We start from the raw sequence: 26518 nt of genomic DNA on the forward strand, positions 1-26518 counted from the left end.
AGGGCAAACTTTTAAAGATATGGAATACTTTTACCTTTCAAAATACAAAATTCCTTGGGTATCTTATTCTAAATTGAATCTAAATTAAACTTATAATCCATTTAATATAGACTGTAAACTCCTGAAAGGAACTTTCTTTTTCCTGTTTTACTCACCGTTCTATCCCTACTCACAACATCAGTGCCCAAAGTGCTTGCCCAATTAGAGGGAAACAGAAAAATGAACTGGCAGTGTATTGCTACCTAATAATTTTATTTTCTTAGCAACATGTTTATTACATAAGACCTGCATTTTTAAAAACATTCTTGTTAAGACTTGAGACAAATCAATGTGCAGGCTAATTCTATACCACTTTAAGAATTAAAAAAATATGTATGTTATATATTGACACTGTGATTTTACCTTTGTAATAATCAGTTGAAAGTAAGTAGCATAGCCTTTATTATCCTATGGCTAACTTTAACGCCGTGTGAACTATTTCTACTTTTTTTTTTTTTTTTATCAAAGTCCAATATATCCTATTTTGTATTTTGGTTTATTGTCAAAGCACAAAAATTGAGAAGTGGTTTAAAAATAAGTACTATTATTTTGCTGAAGTAACTTAAATATTCCAAATATTTTTCATATTACTGTTACGTTAGTAAAAGGTTCATTTATGGTGGTGCCTGTGGCTCAAAGGAGTGGGGCGCCGGCCCCATATGCCGGAGGTGGCGGGTTCAAACCCAGCCCCGGGCAAAAACTGAAAAAGTTCATTTATAAGCCTTTAAGTGAAAAATGCAAAGAAATGGAGTGAACTATACAGAATTACTTTGATATGCATTGCTTTATTATTACTGTGCTGCACACCTCAATGTTTCATGAAACTATCAATATACTTGCTGAGAATGTAAGTTCTGAAACAAAGGCTACAGAAAGAGACCTGTGCATAGTGCTTTTCATATTATCCTTAGCTTTTCATATTATCCTTAGCTGCTTCTAAACTGCTTTAAGCAATTTTTACTTTCTATACATAAGAAGCCAATTGTGAAGAAATCTGACAACTGAGGACCAAACCCCTTAAAAACTGAGCATAAGAGAAAAGCATAAAATCACAACTGAGGAATCAGACCATAAGATTTAAAATAAGTCTTATCTTTGACAGATTATGACATATGTCATCTCTGAAAATAAATATACATTCATCCCATAGTCTCCAAAATCTTTATCTTTAGGGTCCAACTTCTTTCTAGGAAGTAGCAAAAGGAAGGAGTATTCTTAGTCACCTAACAAAAGCTGTCCATTATTCTTGACATTAAAAATTGAATGCTATGATTTAAAAAAAAATAATACATTGATATTTTCATAATATATTTAGAATCAGGTGGTTTTCAGTTGATTAGAATTTAGTCATGCCTGAAAAGGAACAGCTAAGAAACACATGCCTTATAAAGAACACTAAAATGGTAAACTTAGGATGACTAATATTAAGGATTTATTTTATTTTAGTTTTTGAGACAGTCTCACTTTGTCACCCTTGGTAGAGTGCTGTGGCATCACAGCTCACAGCAACCTCAACCTCTTGAGCTCAAGCAATTCTCTTGTTTCTGCCTCAAAAGTAGCTAGGACTACTGGCGCCTGCCACAACGACTGGTGGCTATTTTTAGAGACAAGTTATGGCTCTGGCTCAGGCTGGTCTTGAACCTGTAAGCTCAGGTAATCCACCTGCCTCAGCCTCCCAGACAATATTAAGGATTTAAACATAATCTTTTTCCTCAGAGGGAACAATTTTAGTTTCTAAAGAGCATTTACTTCTGACATCTCAATCCCTGATTTCAGTGGCTGCAGACTGTGTACCTCTGTGCCACACTTAGGACAAGCGAAGTACATGTCAAATAAGAAACTACTCTTAACACAGTAATAACAGAAGACATGCTCACATCCAAGGGTATGAGGCATGGTGGGCCACTCTCCACATAGAGCACATTCTTTGCCACTGGTGACTAACGTATCGTCACTATTCGGAGCACCAGTAAGAGGGATACACCATGAAGATAATCTGGCTTTCAACTTCTGGACATTGATAAGTGGTAAGAGAAAAATCAGAAACTCAGCAAAACCATGCCAGAGAAGTTCCCTATTCATATACTCAAAGCCAACTTCACGTATGTTCTGAGGCTTAGAGAATACAGAATGAATGCCTAGGAGACGTTCTGTCAAAGTTGCAAACTTCCCCTTTTGAAGGAAAATCAAAAAATTAATCAAACCACCTAATTTCAAAAGTCCAACCATAAAATTTACACACTGCTTGATTTTTCCAAATGATGCTAAATGACGGTTTCGAAACAAATCATAGCATCGCTCTTCTAACCACCCCCCACCAATTGTACAAACAGCATACCAGATCTTTTGATTTTTACTTGGTGGCTGATATCTCAGGTTAGGGGAAAAATCGTTTTTGTACTGAATATTCAAAACTGACTGTCCCACAGTGGCATTTTTGGAGTAGATGGTGAATCTCCACAAGAAAAGCCACAAGAAAGCTTTCACTTCCGGTTCAAAGCTGGTTAACAGGCCTGGCTTAAATCCATGAAAGCACTGAGTAAACTGGGACCAAACCAGCTGCTCCAGGGCCTTGTTCAGTTCAAGCGCATCCAACTGACTTATTCTCAGCACTCTGTTTGTACTCTTCGTGTTTTCTTTTCTGGAAGCCATGTCTTCTCTTAAGGTTTCTAGGAAAAAGGATTAAGGATTATCAACAAAGAATTGCAATCTTTTATTACCCTCCTCAACTATGCTTGGAAAATCATAATAGGCAAATTGCACAGGACACCTAGGACATGGGCCTTTCGGTAGCTGAAAAATAGTATGGTGAACTGCTACTTCTTTCTCTCTTCTCTCTTTTTCTGTTCTTTCTCCCCCCACTTTTTTCTTTTCCATTTTTTTCTCTGTTTTTATTCTTGGCCCACCTTATACAGGAATAACAACTTAAAAAAAATGCTCATAATCTATTTCCACAAACATACTTTTAAGTAACAGTCCTTGATGAGATATTCTAGCAGGGAGATACTAGAATTCTAAAAGTAACAGTAGTAAGGCTGATAACAGCATGACTAATAGAGAAATATACAAATGTAACAAGTACAATGAACTATACCAGAACACTGCAGTAGATGGGTACATCAAACCTCAGTTTGATTTCTAGCACTTCTACTGACTCGATGCGTATATTTTTCATAATGTCATTTACTCTTCCTCAAATAAATTTTGTCTTTATAAAGCAAGTTGGAAAAATAAATGAACAATATACATTTATTATTATATCACATACTGCAGAAAATACTAAATCTTAGCATGAAGCAACAAAAATGCAGAAATGACTTTATTAAGGTGCTAAAAATGTATACATCATACAGTACTTTAGGAAAAAACTGATATAAAATTTGTCTTACAGTAATTTCATAAATATACCAAGGAAACAAACGCTTAAGGGAAAAAAATTTTAAATTAAACATAAAAAGCTGATTAATGGTTAGCCAGCTATGATTAATATATACATTTATTAAATGCCTATTATTTGCAAGCTCATGCAGTTAAAACACCCAGTAATTGCTACAGTTGATTATATAGACGAGTTTAGATATGTTAAATTTTACTAGTGAACGGGTAAATCCAACTCAGGAAAAATCATGCTGAAATTTAATTTCTAAAATGGACCTTCTGTATGATCTCCCTTACATGTGGAATCTAAAAAACTTGAACTCATAGAAGCAGAGAGTAAAATAGCAGTTGCTAGATGATCAGGGTGTACTAGAAACGGAGAGATACTGTCAAAAGATACAAATTTTCAGTTGTAAGTTCGGGGGGCTAACTTAACTTTTTATTTGAAATCTGCTAACAGAGATCTCAAGTGTCCTCGCCACTAGCCCCTATACACACATAGTAAAGAACCAGGTAACTAACTATAGGTGGTGATAAATGTATGAATTAATTTGATCATGGTATTCATTTCACCATGTATATATATAGGAAATCATCTACAAGGCACATTTTGAATATGCAATTTTTGTTTGTTAATTCTACCTCAATAAAACCAGGGAAAAACACAAAAAATTAAAATGGGCCCTCAGCACACCAATTTTGATCATCATCTCTAACCTTCAAAAGGCACAACACACCAATAGAGCAAGGTGTGACTCCGCTGAAGCTCACTGGCACCAGCTGGCTATGTGACCTCAGACAAGTCATTTCACCTGGTCTCTGCCTTGGCTTTTCACTTACAAAACAAAGGGCTGGAGACAAAACAACCTTCAAAGTTCTTTCAAATTCTATTACTTCAAGATTTTTACTAAATAGACAGTAAATGCAATTTGCTAGAAAGTAAAGAACTGAAAAGTGCATCCTAAAATAAACTTGTGCTTTTTGAAATTGGGAATACCTGTGACAACAGATGACATTTAAAAATTACCCATGGATCCTAGACAAATTAGTGGCAAAGACTGCATGTTTATCAAGTTCAAGTAGAGGAAACAAAAACGACCACTGACAGATAGTTTGCTATTACGTTCCTCTCAAACCAGATATACTACAGCAACGCTTCTCATCCACAAATGCCGGCCACTTTCTGAGGACACTGTACCTTTTACTCCTTCATGAAGTTCCCCCAAGACCTGAGAGTCTATAGCAATGGCAGTGAGAATTTTTGCTCCAAGTTCTTCCATGAAATCCTTGCCTCACACTTGCCAGGAGCTATAGGAAAAAAAAGAAAGTTTAGAAAGAGTTCCTTTCTTCACTATTAATCTATCCATTGCCGAAGAATGTTAATCCTTTGTCCAATATATGTTTTTAATCCACTTATCTCTCCCTATCCCCCATAAGCCTTTTCCTAAATTGTGGCTGCTCTCCTTCACCCCTACTCCATCTAATTGGCTTAGCTCCCTTCTGACTCCTTCAGTGCGTCCCTACATTGTAGCCACTCCAAAACAAAGACCTGCCCAAACCTACTCCCCGCTTGCTCTCCTTCTGAAAGCATCACCATCTTGTCAAAAGGTGCTACCTTCCCTTGCCCACCAGTAGACTTTGCTGCCTGCTCCCTATGCACGTAACAGTATATCTCCATTCTTCAACTGAAAAACCCATACTAAATTTTTAAGTATGGGCTCACGTAACACTTCCTCAGACTCCAAATTTGGTTAGCTGCCTCCTTTCGAGTTGTTCCCTTAGCACTCTATTATTTTCCTGCCTTGGTCTCTATGTACTGTACATAAACTACTTTTTAACTGTCTGTTTCCTCCACTAGAGAATTAGCACTGTTATAAAGATTGTTCAGTTATCACTATAGAACCATAACAAAGATCTCGGTTCCTGGTACACAGAAGGTATTCTCTAAGTATGAAGTGAATGGACAAATGAAGAGGATGAAAGTGTGAGACATGTGAAGGTTAGAAAATTTAAATTCCCATCCATTAACTTTAATTTTATTTTATTATTTATTTTTTTTGTAGAGACAGAGTCTTACTGTACCGCCCTCGGGTAGAGTGCCGTGGCGTCACACGGCTCACAGCAACCTCTAAGTCTTGGGCTTCCGCGATTCTCTTGCCTCAGCCTCCCGAGTAGCTGGGACTACAGGCGCCCGCCACAATGCCCAGCTATTTTTTGGTTGCAGTTTGGCCGGGGCTGGGTTTGAACCCGGCACCCTCGGTATATGGGGCCGGCGCCCTACTCACTGAGCCACAAAATCATAGTTGTGTACATTAATGTGATCATGGGGCACCATACACTAGTTTCATAGACCGTTTGACACATTTTCATTACACTGGTTAACATAGCCTTCCTGGCATTTTCTTAGTCATTGTGCTAAGACATTTACATTAAAACTATTCAAATTACCATACCCAGAATACTGACTTATTTCAATATGTTTACTGCTTATCTGTTATTTACCAGTTAATGTATTACAGCCAGTGATACAAAGGTACAATAGACAGTCTCAACCCTTGTGCAGCCGATAGTTATATTCTACTGACGAGGAGGAGGACAGTAACGGTAAGCTGTTACAGAAAATAGGTAATTGCAATAAATGTGTTCCGTGACATATGAGGCACAATTCAGGGCACTGTGCTTACAGTCAGAAGGTCAGAGGTGGCTTCATTAGCAGTGTCATCTTGGTAAAGGAGGGTAAAACTATTACTTGAAGTTGAGGATGGCAGCAGGTGCCAAGGACTGGAGGTCCTTGACAAGAAAGGACCTTGACAATGCCACAGACAAAAAATGAGGCTGGAAAGGAAAGCACGAGGCAGATCACAAAGACCCAAGTTGAGGAGGCAGCATTTTATCAAGACTGCCACAGGGAGCCGTTTTACAGTCTTAAGCAAAGGACCAGTCAGGACTGAATTTCCCATTGCTTGTTCTGGTGCTCCTGACTTAGAGGCTGAGGCATAGAGACCAGTTAAGAGGTGGTTAAAACAATGTAGGAAGAAACTAATGATGATCTCAATTAGAAAAGTATCAGTGGAGAGGGAGAGAAAAAGCTATCTTTGAAAGCTATGAGGTGGCAGAACTGACACCTTATGGTGAGAAATAAGCCAAACATAACTGAGTTAAGGAACTGAGTGACAGCAATCCAGGTATCTCAAACAGGAAATACAAAAGGCAATACAGGTCAGAAGAGAAAGGTAAGAAACACACAGAAACTTAGAGACTGGAGGCTCCTATGAGACATCTAAATGGAAAAGTTCAGTAGGCAGGTAAGTGAATATGGAACAGAAAATCTGGGTGATGTTAGAAGTCTGATGTCCCCCTGGTAAGACTAATCTGTTTTAAATTTACTTGGTCTACTTAAATGTGAAAATCAGGAAAGCAGTGATTTAAACAAAATGGGTAGGTCTTGTCCATTTATAACACATTCAACTTTCTTTGTAACAACACAATCTTAATAGTTTTCTACTGACACACAGATATATGCACCTAAGATAAAGATAAATATACTCTTGGGCTTTTAATCATTCTATGCCATGGTTTTCAACATCATAGTCCTATGATCTCACTGTTCCTCTAGCCTAGTGGTTTTCAAATTTAAGGGGTAATCAGAATTATTTAAAAATATAGATATACCTTAGAGATAGTGTGGATTAGGTTCCACACCACTGCAATTAAGTGAATATTGCAAAAAAGTCACACAATTTTTGTTGCTTCTCAGTGCATGTGAAAGTTATGTTTATAGTGTATTACAGTGTATTGGTGTGCAATAGCATTATGTCTTAAAAAGGGGATACATACTTTAATTAAAAATACTTTATTGTTAAAAATGCTAATGATCATAGGAGCCTTCAGTAAAGAGTAATCCTGTTGCTGGTTCAGGGTCTTGGTGAGATATTGATGGCTGCTGACTGATCAGGGTCATGTTTGCTGAAGGCTGGGGCAGCTATGGCAATTCCTTAAAAGACGACAGCAACATGGTCTCCCACACTGATTGACTCTTTCATGAAAGATTTCTCTGTAGCACGTGATGCTGATGAACAGCATTTTACTTACAGAACTTCTTTCAAAATTGAGAGTCAGTTCTCTCAAATCCTGCTGCTACTTATCAACTAAGTTTATGTAATATTCTCTATCAATGATTCTCAACCTTCCTAAAACCGCCGCCCTTTAATACAGTTCTTGTGGTTCACGACCCACAGGTTGAGAACCGCTGTTCTGTATCTTTTGTTGTGATTTCAACAAGGATCATAGCATGTTCACCAGAAGATTTCACCCCAAGAAACCACTTTATTTGCTCATCCATAATTGGCAACTCTTTGTCCATTCAAGTTTTATCATGACATTGCAGCAATTCAGTCAAATCTTCAAATTCCACTTCTAATTCTAGTTCTTTAGCTATTTCTACCACATCTGCAGTCAATTCTTCCACTGAAGTCTTGAATACCTAAAATTCATCTCTTTAGGGCTGAAATCAACTTTTCCAAACTTCTGTTCATGTTGATATTTTGACCCACTAGTAAGCAACATCAATATTCTTAGTGTCATCTAGAATGGTGAATCCTTTCTACTAGAAGGTTTTCAATTTACTTTCCTCAGATGCATCAGAGAAATTACTATCTAAAGCAGACACAGCCTTATTTCTTGTTTTTTTTTTTTTTTGGTTGTTTGTTTGTTTGTTTTTGTTTTTGGCAGGGGCCAGGTTTGAACCTGCCACCTATGGTATATGAGGCTGGTGCCCTACTCCTTGGGCCACAGGCGCCACCCCTGAAGTCTTATTTCTTAACTAAGACTTACAAGTCAAAATTACTCCTTGATCTGTTGGCTGCAGAATAGATGTTGTGTTAGTAGGCATGAAAACACTGATCTCTTTGTACATCTCCAACAGAGCTCTTGGGTGACCACGTACACTGTCAAGGAGCAGTAATATTTTGAAAGAAATCTTTTTTTCTAAGCAGTAGATCTCAATAATGGGCTTAAAATATTCAGTAAATCATCCTGTAAACAGATGTGCTGATATCCAAGCTTTGCTGTTCCTTTATAAAGCAAAGGCAGAGTGTATTTTGCATAATTTTTAAGGGCTCTAGGATGGTCTGATTGGTAAATCACCACTGGCTTCAACCTAAAGTTGTCAGCTGTATTAGACCCTAACAAGAGAGTCAGGTTGTTTTTTGAAACATTGAAGACAGGCATTTAACTTCTCTTCATTAGCTGTGAAAGTCTTAGATGGTATCTTTTTCCAACAGAAGGCTCTTTTGTCTACATTGCCACACTATTGTTTAGCACAGCCACTTTCTTCCATCAATCAATCTTAGCTAGAGCTTCTTGATAACCCACTGCAGGATCCACATTAGCACTTGCTGTTTCACTTTACACTTCTATGTTACAGAGATGGCTTCTTTCTTTAAACTGTATAGATCAACTTCTGCTAGCTTCAAACATTTTTTCTGGAGTTTCTCCACCTCCTTCTGCCTTCATAGAATTGAGCATTAAAAGCCTTGCTGCGGATCAGGCCTTGGCTTGAGAGAATCTTGTGACTAGTTTGATTCAGACTACTAAAACTTTCTCCACATGAGCAATAGGCTGTTTCACTTCCTTGTCATTCATGTGTTTACTGGAATATCACTTCTAATTTCCTTTGAATATTTTTCCTTTGCATTCACAACCTGCCTCTCTATTTGGCACAAAAAGTCTAGCTTTTGGCTTTCAACATACCTTCCTAAGTTTAATCACTTTCAGCTTTTGATTTAAAGTGAGATATGTGACTCTTCCTTTCACCTGAACACTTTTAGAGGCCACTATAGAGTTATTCATTGATTTAACTTCAAAATTATTGTTTCTCAGGAATAGGGAGGCCCAATGAGAGAGAGAGAGAGACAGACAGACAAGGGAAGGGCCGGCTGGTGGAGGAGTCAGAATACACACATCTGTCAATTATATGAACGCAGTCTGTGGCACCCCAAAACAATTACAATAGCAACATCAAACCTACTAAATGCAGAATACAAATGTCTACATATAATAACTAAGAAAATGCCATGAAGGCTACGTTGAACAGTTTGATGAGACTATTTCAGATTGTATATGAAACCAGCACATTGTACCCCTTCACAGCTATGATTTAACAATAAAAACATAAATAAATAAAAAAATAAAATTTGAAAAAAAAAGATCAGTAATCACAGATTATCACTACAGATGTAATAACATTTGACATATTGCATGAATTACCAAAATGTCACAGGGACAGAAAGTGAGCATGTGCTGTTAGAAAAACTGCACTGACAAACTTGTCTGACTCAGTGTTGAAATAAACATTCAATTTGTAAAAAAAACCAGAAACCAGTATCTGTGAAGCACAATCAAATGAGGTGTGCCTATATTTATTAGATCACTGGCCCCAGACTCTGATTCAGTAGGTATAGAGTGGACTCAAAAATGTACATTTCTAACAAATCCCCTAGTGATGTGGAAAACTATACTGGGCAGTCCATTTAAAAAAAAAAAAAAAAAAGTCATTTATTTTTTGTACATCACCCATATAGTTTAATGCTACATGCCAGCCTCCAACTCATTTCTGGTTAGTTCTCATCTCTGTATCCATAGAGGCGATTACAAATCTTTCACTGACTTGGGGTTTTCCCTTTCACTTATTAAGTAGTCTCTGTCAGATTTGAGACATTTTATAACTTCTATGAGTATCAGTATTTTCTAGCCGCTATACTTGTGCTTGAGATGCAAGGAAAACACGTCCTGGTTCTCATTTAAGGATCCCAACCAAGGTCTAGAAAAAGAGGCAAGCAAATAAATAAATAGACAACTAGGACAATCACAGAGGTTCTCAAAGGCAACACATAAAATTTCAAAACTATCTCAGTAGGAAAAGAATTTCAAATTCTCACAGAAATCAAGGAATAGATTCTTTTTCTCACTTTTTTTCTGCAGCTAACACGTTTTCTCTCATTAACTCAACCATTTATGTAATTAAGGAAAAAACCCTAAAACATTATACTAAAAACCACATAAGCTATGCAGAATCTGAAAAATTATTTACCTGCACTTACCAAATCACCTTTTTCTTACTTCATTATTACTCCTAGGATAAAGCACAAAGTTGCTACACTTAATCTAGTCCGATGTTGTCTCCATCTCTGCAACTATATAACCCACTATTCCCTAATGGAGCTTTTAATTATAGACCATCTTTCAGTTTTGCTTTTGTGTTGTTTTCTCATGAACCTAAAACACTTACCTTGCTTATCAGCTATTTCAACTGTCCTAAGCTGTCGGTCCCCACATTCCAACTTTATTTCTACGTTCTCTCTGAAAATGTTTTAATTATTCTTAGTTCACAGTAAGTATTACCATTTTTAACCCTAATAGTAAATATCTGTGCCACTCACTTAAGCCTTCAGCCATGTAATAAATCTAGTCATATCATATTCTTTCCCTAACTTGAATATAATCCAGTTAAAGGAAAGTGCCTCTTACACTTATGTCTCAATGTACCTGCCACATCAAAGTGACTTTGATACCTAACTTAGTTTTCCTTAAGCAAAGTTCTACCATCACTCAGGATGTGTGGGAATATGGTTTATGTAGCTTTTTTACCGAAAGTGTCTCCAATTCTGTATCTTCCAAATATTTCATGTTCTGTGGTCAGCAAAATAAGGAAAGCCTTCTTACTGTTAAATTATTCTTGAAAAGCTCTTACTGGATATCAACGTAAGTCCAACACTAGCAGTCCCCTGCTGACCCCTGGCTCTAGTTTTGGACCCCAGCATTCAACTGTTATTTTTTTAATTGAGGACAAGATGAAATATTTGGCTTGCTTTATAGGGTCAGTTATGTCAATATATGTATCCTTAAATACTAACATGACAACAATTTCAGATTGTGACTAATGAATCTTATTAATTTTATTGCTCTAGAATTTACCACAAAGATGGGCTCATAGTAGCTATTCAATAAATGTTTGGAGAACGTATATGCAATGGAATAATTAGTCTGGTAGCCTATCCATGTACTAACTGAATGTTGTGTGAGAGCACGTAGATAAACTGGATGGTGAGAAAAGGTATGTATGTATGCACTGCATAAGGACATCTTGTTAACAAACACCATGTATCTGACAGTGGCCCCCTAAGATTACAATGGAGGTGAAAAGTTCCTACGACCTAGTAACTCTGTATCCCTTGTAATGCAGTAGTGCAATTACTGTATTTTTAAAATAAATTTTAAAATATTGTGTTTAGTCTATGTGAACAGTGTTTATTTAGAAAGTCTAGTGGACAGTGATGTCCTAGGCCTCCACATTCACTTGTCACTCACTCACTGATTCACCCAGAGCAACTTCCAGTCTTGTAAGCTCCATTCATGGTATTTGCCCTATATAGGTCTACTATTTTTAATCTTTTTTTATCATACTTTTACTATACCTTTTCTATGTTCAGATATATTTAGATCACAAATACAATTGTGTTATAATTACCTACAATATTATGTATAGTGACATGCCTTATAGGTTGGTAGCCTAGGAGCAACAGGCTATCCTACATAGCCTAGGTGTGTAAAGGGCTACACCATCCAGGTTTGGGTAAGTTCACATGATGACAAAATCAGGAAACTATGCATTTCTTAGCACATATCCTCAATGTTAAACAAAACCTGACTGTACCTTTTCCTTAAGTTACGCAGTGATATTTAGTGAGAAACTGATCAGAGAGAGTGGTTTCTCAGAAGAATCATCTATTTTAAATCCCTTGTTTCTGGACAAATCAGATTTAAAAACATTTAGTAAAAATAGGTATTTTTAATGACTGCCAGAAAAGGAGACTTAACACAAGTCTCTGACCGATGTAATATTTAACAGTACCTATTATCAAAAAATTCTTTCTTGCTCCTTCTGTTACAGTTTAATATTATTTTCTTCCTTCTTTTTCTCCCCAGGCCTGGCTTCAGTGTAGATTAGGAACAGCTGGGCTTGCTCTCCTCCCTACATACGACTCTTTAATAGACCAAAAGACTGTTACTAAACTTCAGGCTTTGCTCTTCCAGATGAATAATTTGTTTCTCTATTTTTTGTTTTAGGCTTCATTTTCCAACATTTTAATCATTTTTTGTGAATTCTTTTAGTTTTAAACATAAACCAGACACCATCCACTACACGTCATAGTTCATTAAAGTGGAATACCTCTCCTATGCTCTACATTCTTCTTTAGGCAACTGTGATAGAGTGGAAAGAGCAGATTTAAAATCAAACAGGCCTGGCCTCAAGTTCCAGCTCTGTCATTTACTTGCTATGTGATCTTAAAAATTCATTACCCTCAAATTCTTCTTCTAAAAGCTGGAAATAACAGCTACTTCACAAGGTTGTTGAGATTAAACCAGATAATGTTATGAAAGTGGTTTGGAAACTGTAAAGTAGTATTATTATTAGGTTATTGGTGCTTTGGCTAGGGATAGGCATAAAAAGAAAAAGACTCCAAGTTGATTTTGGCAAATCTCATTTCAAAAGACAGAAATCTTCATTATTACCCACACTAATGCCTCAATCCATCAACCTGTAACAAAAAGAATTTTTTCCAGGAAATACTGTCACTAAAATATAACTGTAGCAGTTACACAGCAATATAATGTTACCAGTATGTGTGTATGTGAGAGGGACCAGGTAGGAGGGGGTAGAGGCAAGGTTGAGGGGAACTCATTGTGCCCTTAACTTGCATCTTGTCTTAAAAGAAATGATACAATGGGGAGTCTGAAAGAATGGGGATGGGACCTAGTATGACTTGCTCCCATGATCGTTTAAGCCATATCACCTTGGTTATGGCTGTTATCTTAAAGTAAAGAAACTTCAGGAATGTACACTGATAATATCTGACTCCAGGGTGCTTTGCTGCACAGGGCATGGTACAGGTAGTCCAAGACAAGCATTCAAACTTGAGTTCACCACCAGCATACCACATCCAGTTCCTCCTCTTCCTTTTAGGGTTTATGATGTGTAGGTGAACTACACACACGCACTCCCAACTCCTCTTCCTGGCAGGTACCATTATTCTGAATACTGGTTTTAGAGAGGTCAGCCTAGGAGAACAAACTGATGAAATCAAAATAACCAGAAGTTCAATTAATCAGTTAAGGAATCCTCTCCCCTCCACTGCAGTACAGTTAAGATTGTTATGATAGGCACGAAGCACAAAAAAAATCATAAATGCCTTTAAATCACATGAAATTATTCTCAATATAATGTAAGCAGTTTGTTCTAGTGACTTCTAATTTTCTGACAAATGGTTACTGAATGTAACCCATATTTACCGAGAATGCCTACCAAATACCAAGCATTCTCCTAAGTACCAGGGACTCAAGTGAAATATTTAACTGTCAGCTAACATCCTTTTATCCAAGCATTTTTAAAGAAATAGGATGTTACTGTTAATCAGGACTGGCCATTGATCTTTGAAGCACAGAACTGATCCCAAAATGTGAAAACACTAAAAGGCAGTGGCTTTCAACCTTTCTAATGCCTCCTAATGCCCTGACCCTTTAATATAGTTCCTCATGTTGTGGTGACCCCAACCATAAAATTACTTTCATTGCTACTTCATAACTGTAATTTTGCTACTGTTATGAATCATAATGTAAATATGTGATATGCAGGATATATTTTCATTGTTACAAAGGGGTCATGATCCACAGATTGAGAAACACTAGTATAAGGTATCACAAAACTTCTTAGACAAAAGAAAAACAGTATTTAGGAAAAGGGAATGGGTTGTGCCAAAGTCCAGACATGTGCAAGCTCCTAGCAATGGACTACCTGGGACACTATGGGGATGGACTTCTGCACAAGCTGCATCCTTGGTTATTAAGCCTCTATTAATGTGTTTGCATCTGTTCTCTGGAAATAGACAAGTCATCTGCTGTGACCAGAACAGTGCAGGCCGGCAGAAGAGGCTGGCTAAAGCATTGTCAACCCAGGCACTCTGTAAACAGAACCTGGGTTAAGGAAACTGCATTGATTCTGTAGGCATGAATGATCATTAAAGAGAAGACATATAACAAGATATAAATTTTAAAAGATTACGCTGATGGCTGAATCCAGTAAAATCGAAGAAGAGGAAAATTGCCTTTCTGGGAGACCAGTTCTAAGACTCCTGTTAACTATTCAGAGGCCTAAATAAGATGCTAACAACTTTCTGGAAAAGTCAAAACAGTTAAACTTATTTCATTAAGAACTATGGACATCAAAAGGGAGATTATATTATCCTCATGTTTCCTGACCAAATGCCCAATGCTTTTTAGTAAGCCAGTATTTTCCAAACTTCTGTTAAATGTATTGCCAATACCAAGGCTCAACCATTGGTCAGTATATTTCTACCTTACTTTCAAGAATTTAAACTTTAACAACCCTTGTATTAATGGCTTTTTTAGATTATGACTTAACTTTCATAAATGTAAGCTCAAATTAGAATAAACACACATGTACACACAAGCTTCTTTTAAAAAGTTGAGATTGTTTTGAACTCATACACCATCAAATTCAATTCAAACCGTTTTTTCCAGAATACCAAAAACAGACAAAGCTTTTTCTCCTCTGCTACCTTTTAATACATACTCCTACCACCCATCTACCCCTAATTTCCCAAAATATGCTAACTTTAAAAATGTAAAAGCCTAACCCAGAAAAAGTATTTATTGGCCATGCAAAGAGACATATAAAATAAGTAATTAAAAATATAACTGGCAAAATATATATACATAACAGGCACGAAGTAATCTTAGTGTTTAGTGAAGGAGTCTACTGTGTTAAGGACATGTGAAAAACATGTTTTAGGCAAAATTGAGACCTGATAAAAAGTGTAACATCTACTAGAGTTAGTGTGATTAACTCGTCACATAAATGTGTTTAAGACAAAATGATCTAGCACTAAAAACTATTAAAAAGGTCTCCTGCTGACATTTTATCACTGAACATGTCACAATGATTTCCTTTCACAGAAAAAAAGACTGAAAATTCATTTACTAAGAGTAGCAAGATAAAAATCTTACCCCTTAAATAATGTATAATTTCATGTTTTTCATTCTCCAAAATAAAAACTTTGCCATCTATGTCATAATCCAAAACAAACCAAAGGACTATATCACCCTGAAGAAGGATGAATTTTTCAGGATGTATTTTAGAGCTTTTATTGAGTAAAGTACAAATTATGAATGAATATATTTTCTTTAGAAATATGTTATTGACAGAAATCTATCAATAATAATGTGGGTATTGTCAAGGGCCTGTCAATATTAATGTAATTATGATTAAGGGGATAACATGGATTTTAGCTATAATACCAAGTAACATCTCCTACATCGCTGCTATCAATATACACATTATTATTGACCTGTTCCAAGACTCACAGTACTAGATGTATTACCATCAGGCATATTCGTCAATGCACGCTGCCTACAAAAACTCTACACTTAAATTTATAGTCCTGTAAACTTTGTCAGCAGAAACATGTGATTCCCAAGTAATCCCTAAACTAGTGCACTCACCCACATACTCTTTGCCAGCCTATCCTTTTCCAGCTCCACAGAAATCAACTGATTTTTAGAATAACAATGTCACTGCAACACTGTCTTAATGTTTTAGTAATCAAAGTGAATGAAACCATGTATTTTTTTACTTTTGTAAATATGTTATACTAATATTTCATATTATAAGGTTATGTGAATAACATTCTTACTAAAGATCTTAAACTTTGAACCAACACCCTACCATTTTAATTCCTTTGTGTAGTCAGATAGATTTACTGTCCATTGTATTGAAATCAATACTAATAAATGGGACATGCATCACAGAGGGATTTAACTGGACATGGATTCCCAGAACACATTTCAAACATGAACAAAAGAGAAAAAGCTATGGCTGAAACCCATTAGAAAACTGTGACCTCTGGCACTGTGAACAGGCCTAGAATCAACAACTATAAGTTCAAATCCCACTTTTGCCACAGACTTGCTAAGTGGCTTGTCACTACTCTTTTGCTACTCTCTTTCATCATGTACAAAATTAAGTTTCAACAGCTTAAAGACATCTGATGTTATAAATCCCAATCACACCCATTTATATATGCCCAAGATATGGAACATTTTAAAATTGTGATAGATGCTAGACTTTTAGCTTACTCTTCATGCAATCTTCATCAAAATCTAAACAGGATTTTTATTTTGGGGGTGCTAGTGGGTATACAACAAAACATTTCTAAAATACATCTGAAAGATAACTTCAAAATAGCACAAATTTCTCAAAAAGATAACTGTGATAAGCAACTTGTCCTAACAGAAGGGGAATTTTTGTTTTCGTTCCAAGAGAAGTGGGAATTCAACACCAATACTACAATTTCTACGACAGCAATTATTCTTATGCAATTAATTGAGTGCCTTACTAATCTCCTTTACTATATATTGATTCAAGTATCTAAAACTAACACAAAATACTTTTAAATTTCCAATTTCCAATACCTTGACCTATCTTTATAAATACATTTCTAAAAGCTCACATTCTTTTCTTTCAGAAGGTTGACACCCCTGAGTCTTCAAGAGTGAAGGCATACTGGGAAAATAATGAGATGTCTGAGTGAATACTGGGAAAAGTAGAGGTAAACTGCCCTCAATTAGTTCTGTATTCTAGCCCAGATTCACTAATAGACTGTGTGACTCTGAACAAGTCATTTTACCACATTATACTCTTCACCAGTTAGCTTTTTTTTCTTTTAAGCAAATGGAAAGTCTGCTTACTCATCCAGAATCTTTATAGGAACTTAGAAAACCTTGAGTGAAGAAGGAAAATAATAAATGAACAGCTTTTTTTAACTGCACAAATGGTAACGCTAAACATGAGTTTGGAAAAGGCTACTGCAGGACACATGAAACAGTCTTCATAGATAGGAATAGAGCAGCATTAAGGAAGATAATTCTACAACCATAGTAAATACATACTACTCTCTTTCCAGTGCTAACTACTTAAGTTGCACACTCACAAGTCACTATTACAACTATTTACCATGTACGAAATTAAACAGCAAATCATTTCGAACTTTACAATGTTAAGAAATAAGTTATCTTATTATTTCTGTTCTAAAAAAAGAAACTGAGGTGCAGAACAGAAAACTGAGCTGAACAGAAAATCACACGGTTTGAAGTGGTAGAGCCTTGCTCTGAACGAGTGTCCTACACTAATAAGATGGTGATGAACCTAAAAGTTAAACACAAACACTTCAGGACAACACCACAGGACATGCAGAAGGGTCTGTTTTTAAGAGGCTAGGTACTAAGCGTATAGGCATAACAAAAATTCAAATCCAAGGCTGAGAAAACAAGATCCACATGAAACATATGAAGCAACTAGATCATTAAATACTCCATAAATTTAGAAAAGGGCTTTAGAATCTAATTGCTTAAGAAGAGAATTCTAAATGACTTGAAAATTACTTGAACACATGATTGCACATTTTATGGCATCAGTGAACATGGAAATATCCCCAAAGGAACAGAGTCTGCATTAGCAATGGAATAGGAGGAAATGCCCTGTGATACACAGTATGTTCGAGGCACTACAGTCCTTTCTTTATATTTTTTAATCTCATTTATTCCTTACAACACAGCAAGTACAATATTATCATTTTCATTTTAAGAAGACAAAAATTAAGGCTCGAGAAAATTAACAACCCATTTAAAGTCTAGTTGGCAATTAGTAAACTTCTAGAACACATAAAATTAGTAGAATGGATATTTGGTAAGCTTAGATCAAGTTTAATCCCATAGAACTCAATGCTTTTTTCCCTTTCAGATCATTCCCAAGTCCAGACTACCAATCAAGCTCTCAGGACTGGAGAGGGGAAAAGAAATTAAAGGCATGTAGTAAAGTTGCTCTTGTTGCCTGAAATGTTAACTCATCTACATTACCTCTCCCTGCCTCTGTATGTGTGATCAAAAGGATTCAGTGTAAATCTAAACAAAGGGAATATGCGGGTGGAAAAAATGAGGTGTGAACATTCATTTAACTATTATGATCACATTTAAGACAAGGGCAATGCTAACTCATCCATCTAATGTTAAAAGGGAGTGGTTAGGCATGATCAAAACAAAATTACTCTACGGTTCTTAGTTTTTGTTCAAATAGTAAGAGGAAAGAAAAGTTGTATGAAATTTTATTCCACCTTGCTGACAGGCAAGTAAGGGAAAGCTCTGATAAAAGAAAATAGAGTTAAAAAGCAATATGTAAAAGGGTATTTTTATTAGATAGATGAACATATGTTGGGAAGAAGATAAAAAACCCACACTGAGAAGGGTAGAGGATGCTAGTCCTCCTCCTGGTCTCCACTCCCATGTCTGGAGACCACAGGGCTGGTCTTAAAAAAGCCACATGAGGATTATAGACAAGGGGCAAATGGAGCAGTTCAGGGCTTTTCTCCTGTCGGTCTCTGTACATTCCAAAGGATTGGAAGAAGGACAAGGAATATTTAGAAACTGCTGGTACTTCACAGGAAAGAGATAAAGGTAAAATCCAATTTGTTTCTAGGTTGCCCAACCCAGATCATCATGAGATTAAAAAAAAAAAAAAAGTGATTCTGAGTAAAATTTATAGCCAGAAATAAAGACTGTGCATATGTGGACATTTTCCTTGTGTTATAAGAACCTGAGCATGTAAATGGTGTGCAAGAAAAAAAAAATCTTCAAAAGTACTTGATGCTATGAGGAAAACAAGAGCTAGAACTCAGAACTTTACTAGCAATGTGATGATGGGCAAACCTTCTAACATCTTTAAGGTTCAGTTACCGAATTTTAAAAAGAAAAAAAAAAAACAAAACCTTTTTCTTTTGTCTTCCTTATGGCAAAGATTATTATGAGCACCAAATACACTATAAGCAAACTTTTTATGGTTATAAGGAGTTGGAGAAGAGAGAAAAATAACAAATTATGACTCTAATCATAAGAAAAAAACTTCAAATTTGTATCTATAAATGAACTTACATACAGACATGTTTGTAATTTTAGAAATAAATTAACTGAATACATGTAGCTTGAGAAATCTCTAATCACAAAAATGCACAATTACATATAATTATTCTAAGTACCAGGATTTTAATGCTATAAGTAAAGGAAGATCTAGTCTGAGATATGAACTTAATCTTCTTAACAGGAACCCTGCTATTCAAGCAGAACACACAAATAGTTGCTCTTGTTAAAATACAACTGAGAGTCAGCTTGTTTTGTTTCTCTCCTGCATGGCTCCAGACACTCTCTACAAAAGTCCTCCGTGAAATAGTTTTAAACACAGATTGAGTGCTGCAACTGATTTCCAAAAATAAGGAGAACAAGGCCAAGTCAAGTTGATGGAAAGCAATTGAGAATCAGGACTAGAACCCGTCTTGATTTAGTCTAGTAGTCAATGTTGTTACTTCTGTTCTTCTTTTTTTTAAGAAGAAAATGTGAGGGATTCTCTTTTTAATTTTGCAAGTAATCCTACTACCTCTCTTCTTCTAAATCTCCTTTTGCCCCAAGATCAATAAACTCTACTCTTTCTGGACACATGAAATTGACAATAACTTGGGCACGGTCAAAGATGTTAGAAGAAAAACAAAAAAACACAACAAAAAAAGAAAAGTCAGTCACTCCAAAATCATTCTGCTCAGCTTTAACTAAAAGTAACATGTAGGGGAACTTGTGTAGACGACAAACTGGTGGGCAGGGAGCTTCAAGTGTCCTTAATTGCTTGAAACTACAATTTTGAAGGGGCATCATAGAATAACAGAATGTGTTATTAATAGAATTGAACTTTCAACAATTTGTCTCATTTTGTGAAAAGCCCTTTCACTCCATGGATGTTTGTAAAACAGTACTTACATAAACACACACAAAAAATTTGTAAGGACCCAGAAAAATGCTAAAAATGATTCTCACGTTCTTAGATTTCCTATCAGAAAAGTTCATGTGAATTAATCACAATTGATTTTTAAAGAAAATTTTCAGCATCTTTCTCCGTAAGAAATGCAAAGTGCTTTTAAATAAATGCGCGTTCAACACTGTTGGAAACTTAGGCGTATCGAATGTATCACTTCACATGAACCTTCAGATACTAAGTAAAGCTTGAATGCTGAATAAAGTCGTTTCATAGGGACAGATCACTCCAGGATCCCCAAAGGCAAGAAAAAGAATTCAAAGTCTGTCCTTAAAAATTCACTGCGTGGAATGCAGAGCAGTTCTAGCCGTTATGTTCGCTGATTTTTAATGGCGCTATCTTAAGGATATTTTTAAGAGTTAATGTTTGCTTCACTGCCTTTCCCAAGAGACTTTCATGTGCCTCTTCCAGGAGGACAAGAAGCCAACAAACAGGGAAACTCAAGCAAAGGGCGACAATTACAAGGTCGTGAAACTCCAAGACCTCCCAGCAGCGAGCCGGACCTCGCGTTCGCACTCCGGCTCTTCCGGGCAGACACTGACCTTAGGAGTCTGGGAAACGCCCACGCTCCACGTAACTTTTTCTGAAACATTCTCTGGAAAGCTTGGCTTCTCCTAGCAGAATCTGGGCTACCAGTCTTCCGGAACTCGCGGGGCTTCCGGAGCGACGCAGGACCCGGAAGTGCTGGGGGGAAAAACCTGGGGAAATGACACCCCCAAGAACCACGCTCCAGCGCGCCGCGGAAGGCCGGGGATGGCCCAGCCGTAGCGAACGCTCCGGAGCCGAAGAGCCGAAGGGCCGAAGGGCCGAAGAGCCGACGAGGACGCTTTCGCGCGGTGATTGGCCGCTGCTCACCCGCAGGAAATCCGTCTCTGATTGGCAGGAGAGTCACGAACCGGTCAGCCCCGGGTCAGGAAGAAGCTGCGGTGTCAAAGGGCTGAGGGGAAACCGGGGTTCGGGAGGGCCGGGCTTTTTCGACCAGTCGACGCCGCAACTGGTCGCCAGACAAGCGCCGCCGGGTGGCAGCGGGGAGTTTCCGCAGCTCCGGGCTCCTCGTTCGCCTTGTGGGGAAGGCCGGCTGCGAACGGCCTGGTGACGAGGGAGCCCTCGAGCGGGAGGGCTGCGTTGAGACCTGGCACCGCCAGGGCCTGCGTGCGCAGAGTGCGAGCTAACTGATTTCTGCTTGCTCAAGAAGGCAGGTAGCTGGTGCGGTCAGTCCTCTGTCCTGCAGAGCCTCTCCCCAGAGGCCCAGTGAACTTAACTGGATGCGCTCTCAACCTTCGCGCGAGCTTCCCGCTCCAGAGGCGCGTCAGATTTACCCCGTCACTCTTAGGAACTGGGGCAGCCCGGTCGCCCACTCCTGGGAAATGGAATCAGAATTGCTAGGAGTTGAGGTGCGAGGGAAGAGCGCTTACCAGGCAATTACGGGTGTCTAAACGTCTAGAATCGGCACTGTCTTCTCATTGTCTGGTGTGGACAGCAATGGAAGAGAGTTGGTTCTAAAGTGTGAATGAAGTTCAAGATTCTTGAACGTAATAGGTTTAAGAACATTTTAGTTCTTACCTCCATTCTAGACCCCATTTCTCCAAACCCTGCTCCAAGAGCACCTAGTCCTACAATAGCGCTACTGTTAGATTTTGGGAAGCTTGTCTTCTTGCCATATCAAAGAAATTTGAAATTACTTAGGTGGTTCTTATTGTTTTTCTGTTGGATACTGCCAGTAAGGTATTATAGAAAGCTTTAAAACTTTTTTTTTTTTATTTTTGCTTGTATTTTTATTACAGGAATTGAAAAATTGCCCTGTGGAACGGAGTTGTTAAGCTCATAATACGAAACATTATGGTCAATGTAAAAGAAAGAACTCTAATACTATCCAGATTTGTTTTTACGTGAAAGATGTACAATTTAAGATATGCTTGGAATGTTGCCTTCTGTATGTTAAGAAGATCCTGGAAAAAATGGGCCAGAGGAGGAAAAGGATGTTAACCTTAGTGGAAGAATCCTTCCCTTGTGAAGCAAAGGCACAAATGTGATAGATTAGGAACTACAGATTGATAGGGTATGAAGTTCTCCTAGGAATAGGAGATTTTTCTAGAGCTACAAGCTATCCGATAAAGTAGCCACTGGCCACTTGAAATGTGGCTAGTCTGTATTGAGATCTGCCCTAAAACACGTACCAGATTTCTAAGGTATTTAGAGTGAAAAAAAAAAAGTATTTCATTAATTTCATGTTTAAATGAAGATGTTTTGGAAAATTTGAAATTACTTAGGTGGTTCTTATTGTATTTCTGTTGGATACTGCCAGTAAGAAAATGTTTGAAGAAGATCAAACCTTTCATTTAGCGACTGAAGGAAGGCGACCATCTTACACTTCTCATGTAGCCTACAGATGTGGTATGCTTTACTGAATTTTTATAAAGGGGAAAAGGCCAATATAGAGAACATTCTCAGAAAGCAAGTCCTAACTACAGAGCCTTCTGTCTGTCACATGAACATCACAGTATTGAAAATAATAAAGATACCAAGTTATCAAGAAATTTGAATTAGGTTCAGTGAAGCTGATTAAGGATGCAGGAAAACATGTATAACATTTAAAATTATGTAACATGTGTTTAAAATAAGTTCTGCATTTTAAGCTTTAATTTTTAGTTACTGTATAGCTCTTTAGTTTTCCAGTGAGCTAGTGAGTTGAGATTTCAGGGAAGCTTTGTTTCCAATACTTTTTAAAAACTTGCTTTAAAGATATATTAATTTTTCATTTATTTAATAAAAGCTCACTGGAGGCTAGGAGTATTGCTAGGCAGTGTTGATAAAACGTGAAGACAGAAGACAGACATCACCCTTTCTGGGTGCTGATGAGTATCAGTTCAGAGACAGTGAATAAGTGGATAATAACTAAGGCATAGTGTATTTTGCCTTTTAGTAAGTGTTTACCTCTGTAAATTCAACATGTTTTAAATCTAGAATTTATATATTTTTGCCGACAGGTTAAGAGTGTTTGTTAGGACTTAGCTGTGGGCTTAAGAAATATTAGCAAAAAAAATCAGTTAATTCATTCATAACTATGACAACCTAAAGAAGAAAAATTAAAATTGAATGAAAAGATGAAAAAATTGTAATAGCATTTTATATTCTCTTTTAGACTTTTAGCAACTTTTAGTTTCTAAGAATTTAATAATAGAAATGTAAGGAAGACATTGATTTATGCCCTAATACAGTTTAAAATTGCTGACTTTATGAAGTTAAATTTATTTTAGCATATTACATAGTACTTAAATCAATATATTTGAGTCTTCTAAAAAAAGTTAAACATAGGTCTTTTGTTACTTTACTAGTGCTGCTGTAACAAATTATCACCAAGGTAGTGGCTCAAAGTACCAATTTATTATCTTACAGTGTGTAGGTCGTAAGTCCAACATGGTTTTCAACAGTCTGAAATCAAGATGTTCAAAGGCCTGTGTGCCCTTCTGGAAGCTTAAGGAAGAAACTGTTTTTTTGTTCATTCAGGTGGTTGGCCGAATTAGACTGTGCTGTTGTAGAATTGAAATCTCTGTTTCCTTGCTGGCCTTTAGTTGAAGGATATTCCCCGCTTTTACAGGCCACCCATGTTCCTTGGTTGTGGCCCTCTTCCTCCACCTTCAGAACCAGTAGTGGGAGATTGAAACTCTCTCAATCTTCTCATCTCTCCTTTTATTTATTCCATTGTTTTGTCTTTTCAATTACAGCATTTTAACGAATTTATTTGATTAGGTTGAATCAAATAAAGGTCCATATTTGCAACACATTTGCAAAGTCCCTTATGGCATAATAACATATTCACAGGTTCCAGGGAGGGTGTGGACAGCTTTAGGAGCCATTACTCAATACAACCACGCCATATATACAGTATTTCTTACCAGTATTCTCAATACTACTTTATGTTTGAATAATATGAATATTGATAAGTAACAGGTAAATTTTATTCAAAGTGCAAAAAATGTTCTAGGCATTAATCTGGGCCCTTTTACTGTAGTCACTCATTAATCCTCACAACTACCCCGAAGGCAAACCCTATTTTCATTCTCACAGAGTACAGAGAGCAGAGTAACTTGATTAACTCCTCACAATGTTACTTGTCGGAATGGGGTTAGGTTCCAGATCCTGTGCCTGCTCTAAGCCTAAACATAATGAAGATAATTTCTGGCTATATAAATTTATTAAATATACACTAGTGATGTAATGGCTATCAGTTCAAGATCTGGCATCATACCACATTATCTGGGTTCAAATTCTGCCTACCAATTACTTAATAGCCTTAGGCAAGTTACTTTACTCAATCAACAATAAGCAAAACTAAATAATACTTGAAGATTAAATGGGTACTAGATGTAAGGTACTTAGAACAGTGCATCCATACAGTCATGCATCACTTAACTGGATTCTGAGGAATGCATTCAGTTCATCATTGTGTGAGGATCACAGAGTGTACTTACAGAAACTTTGGTGGTATAGCCCACTATACACTTAGGCTATTGGCACAGCCTGTTGCTCCTAGGCTATAAACTTATACCGCATGTTACGATGCTGAATACTCCAGGCAATTATAGCACAATGGTAAGTATTTGTGTTTCTAAACATGTAAACATAGAAAAAGTGCAGCAAAAATGCAGTATTTTAATCCTAGGGGACCACCATTGACTGCATTGTTAATGTACATAACTGTAGGAAGCTATGACTAACAGTATCTATTTTAAAAAGAAATGTTTCCTTTTGGGTACTTTGACATTCTACTTGTGAAACAAAAACTAAAATTTAGACTTTTGGTTTACTACACCATCACAGAGCTATCTCAGTCTGTAATTTCTCCTTACTCCAGACTGGCCTCTATTTTTCTAGAAGTGTTAAAACTTCAGTGTTATTTGATCATACAATTGAAACACTTTGTCAGGATTCTGGTTGTAGCAGATCAATGTCTAAACTTTGTAGAAGGGCACCAATACCTTTCACGTACTCCAGTACTCTCTCTTGCTACTCCTTTGCAAAGCATTTACATAGCCATCAATTGTAACACCTTATTATTCTCCCCTTGAGGGAGGCCCATGTGTATGTATGCGGGGGTGAGGGAGGTATCATGTTTATATCCTGGGTCTCTGGCCATCCTGTCTTCTAATACCATTCCAAAATTTGCTCTCTTTCCTAATGTTTGCTACTGTTGCCTTAAAGTCCTCCTTTTTCCTTCTTTTTGCGTCATCTCATAACATATTGTTGGCCTCCAGTCTTACTGCCCTTCAGGTTTATTCTCCTCCCTGCTTGCCAGAATGATCTTTCTAAAATACAAAGCTCTACACGTCCCTCTCCTTCAAACCTTTCAGTGCACGCTCTGCAGTTCCTTTTCTGTGCTTCTTGGCTTACATGCTTCTACTGTAGCATTTAAGGTATCACACAATTATTTATTTTATTAAAGTTATTTTATTAAATAATTGTGTTTCTAAATCATGAAGTCATTGATAATGGTCATAAGAGATGGTTTTACTTGAATAAATTTGTATTGTTTTTCGTAATAAAAATTATCACATTATTTTGTAATTATCTGGCTTTTGTCACTAATTTGTGAACTTTAAGGGAGGCTCATTGTTGTATTCATTTGACTTCTCTGGGCGTATGGCTTAGAAAGTGCTTAGTAATTGTTGAAGGAATGTATTTTGAAAAATAATCCAGAATATATACACTAGTATTTTAAGTCAAAAAAATCTGGAGCAACTTTTTGAGAATATATATGGTTATTATGTACAATTTGGTTATGATTTTAGAAGGAGCATAACTGGTGGTTAAAAGTGCAGATTCTGAAGTTGGAGTGGCTGAGTTTGAATTATGGCTCTGCCATTCACAAGCTATGCACTTTTGGGAAAGCTCATTAACCATATGTCTATTCTTTTTCTATAGAAGAAGGATGATGATAGTAACTCTCCTTTAAGGTATCAGAAATAAGTGAGTAATGTTTAGGGAGTGTCTGTAGCTTTAGACACTGTAACAGCATCTACCACATACATAGTAAATGTTCTACAATCATTTGTCAAATAAAAACAGTAGTTCACATACTTATTGCTTTTGATGATAGGTAATGGTTTTATTACA

General features: G+C 36.9%; 1 protein-coding gene across 1 annotated transcript; it reads right to left on the minus strand.

The window, feature by feature from the left end:
• Positions 1 to 1764: 1764 nt before the first annotated feature.
• Positions 1765 to 21159, minus strand: PEX2 (peroxisomal biogenesis factor 2). Its single transcript, XM_053559193.1, has 3 exons — positions 20947 to 21159; positions 4616 to 4725; positions 1765 to 2708 (listed from the first exon to the last, which is right to left on the minus strand). Exons 2-3 carry the CDS (start codon positions 4695 to 4697, stop codon positions 1774 to 1776), a joined length of 1017 nt encoding a protein of 338 aa, XP_053415168.1. The 5' UTR covers positions 4698 to 4725; positions 20947 to 21159; the 3' UTR covers positions 1765 to 1773.
• Positions 21160 to 26518: the final 5359 nt, after the last annotated feature.

This window comes from Nycticebus coucang, chromosome 13, assembly GCF_027406575.1.
Source record: "Nycticebus coucang isolate mNycCou1 chromosome 13, mNycCou1.pri, whole genome shotgun sequence".
Lineage (NCBI taxonomy): Eukaryota > Metazoa > Chordata > Mammalia > Primates > Lorisidae > Nycticebus > Nycticebus coucang.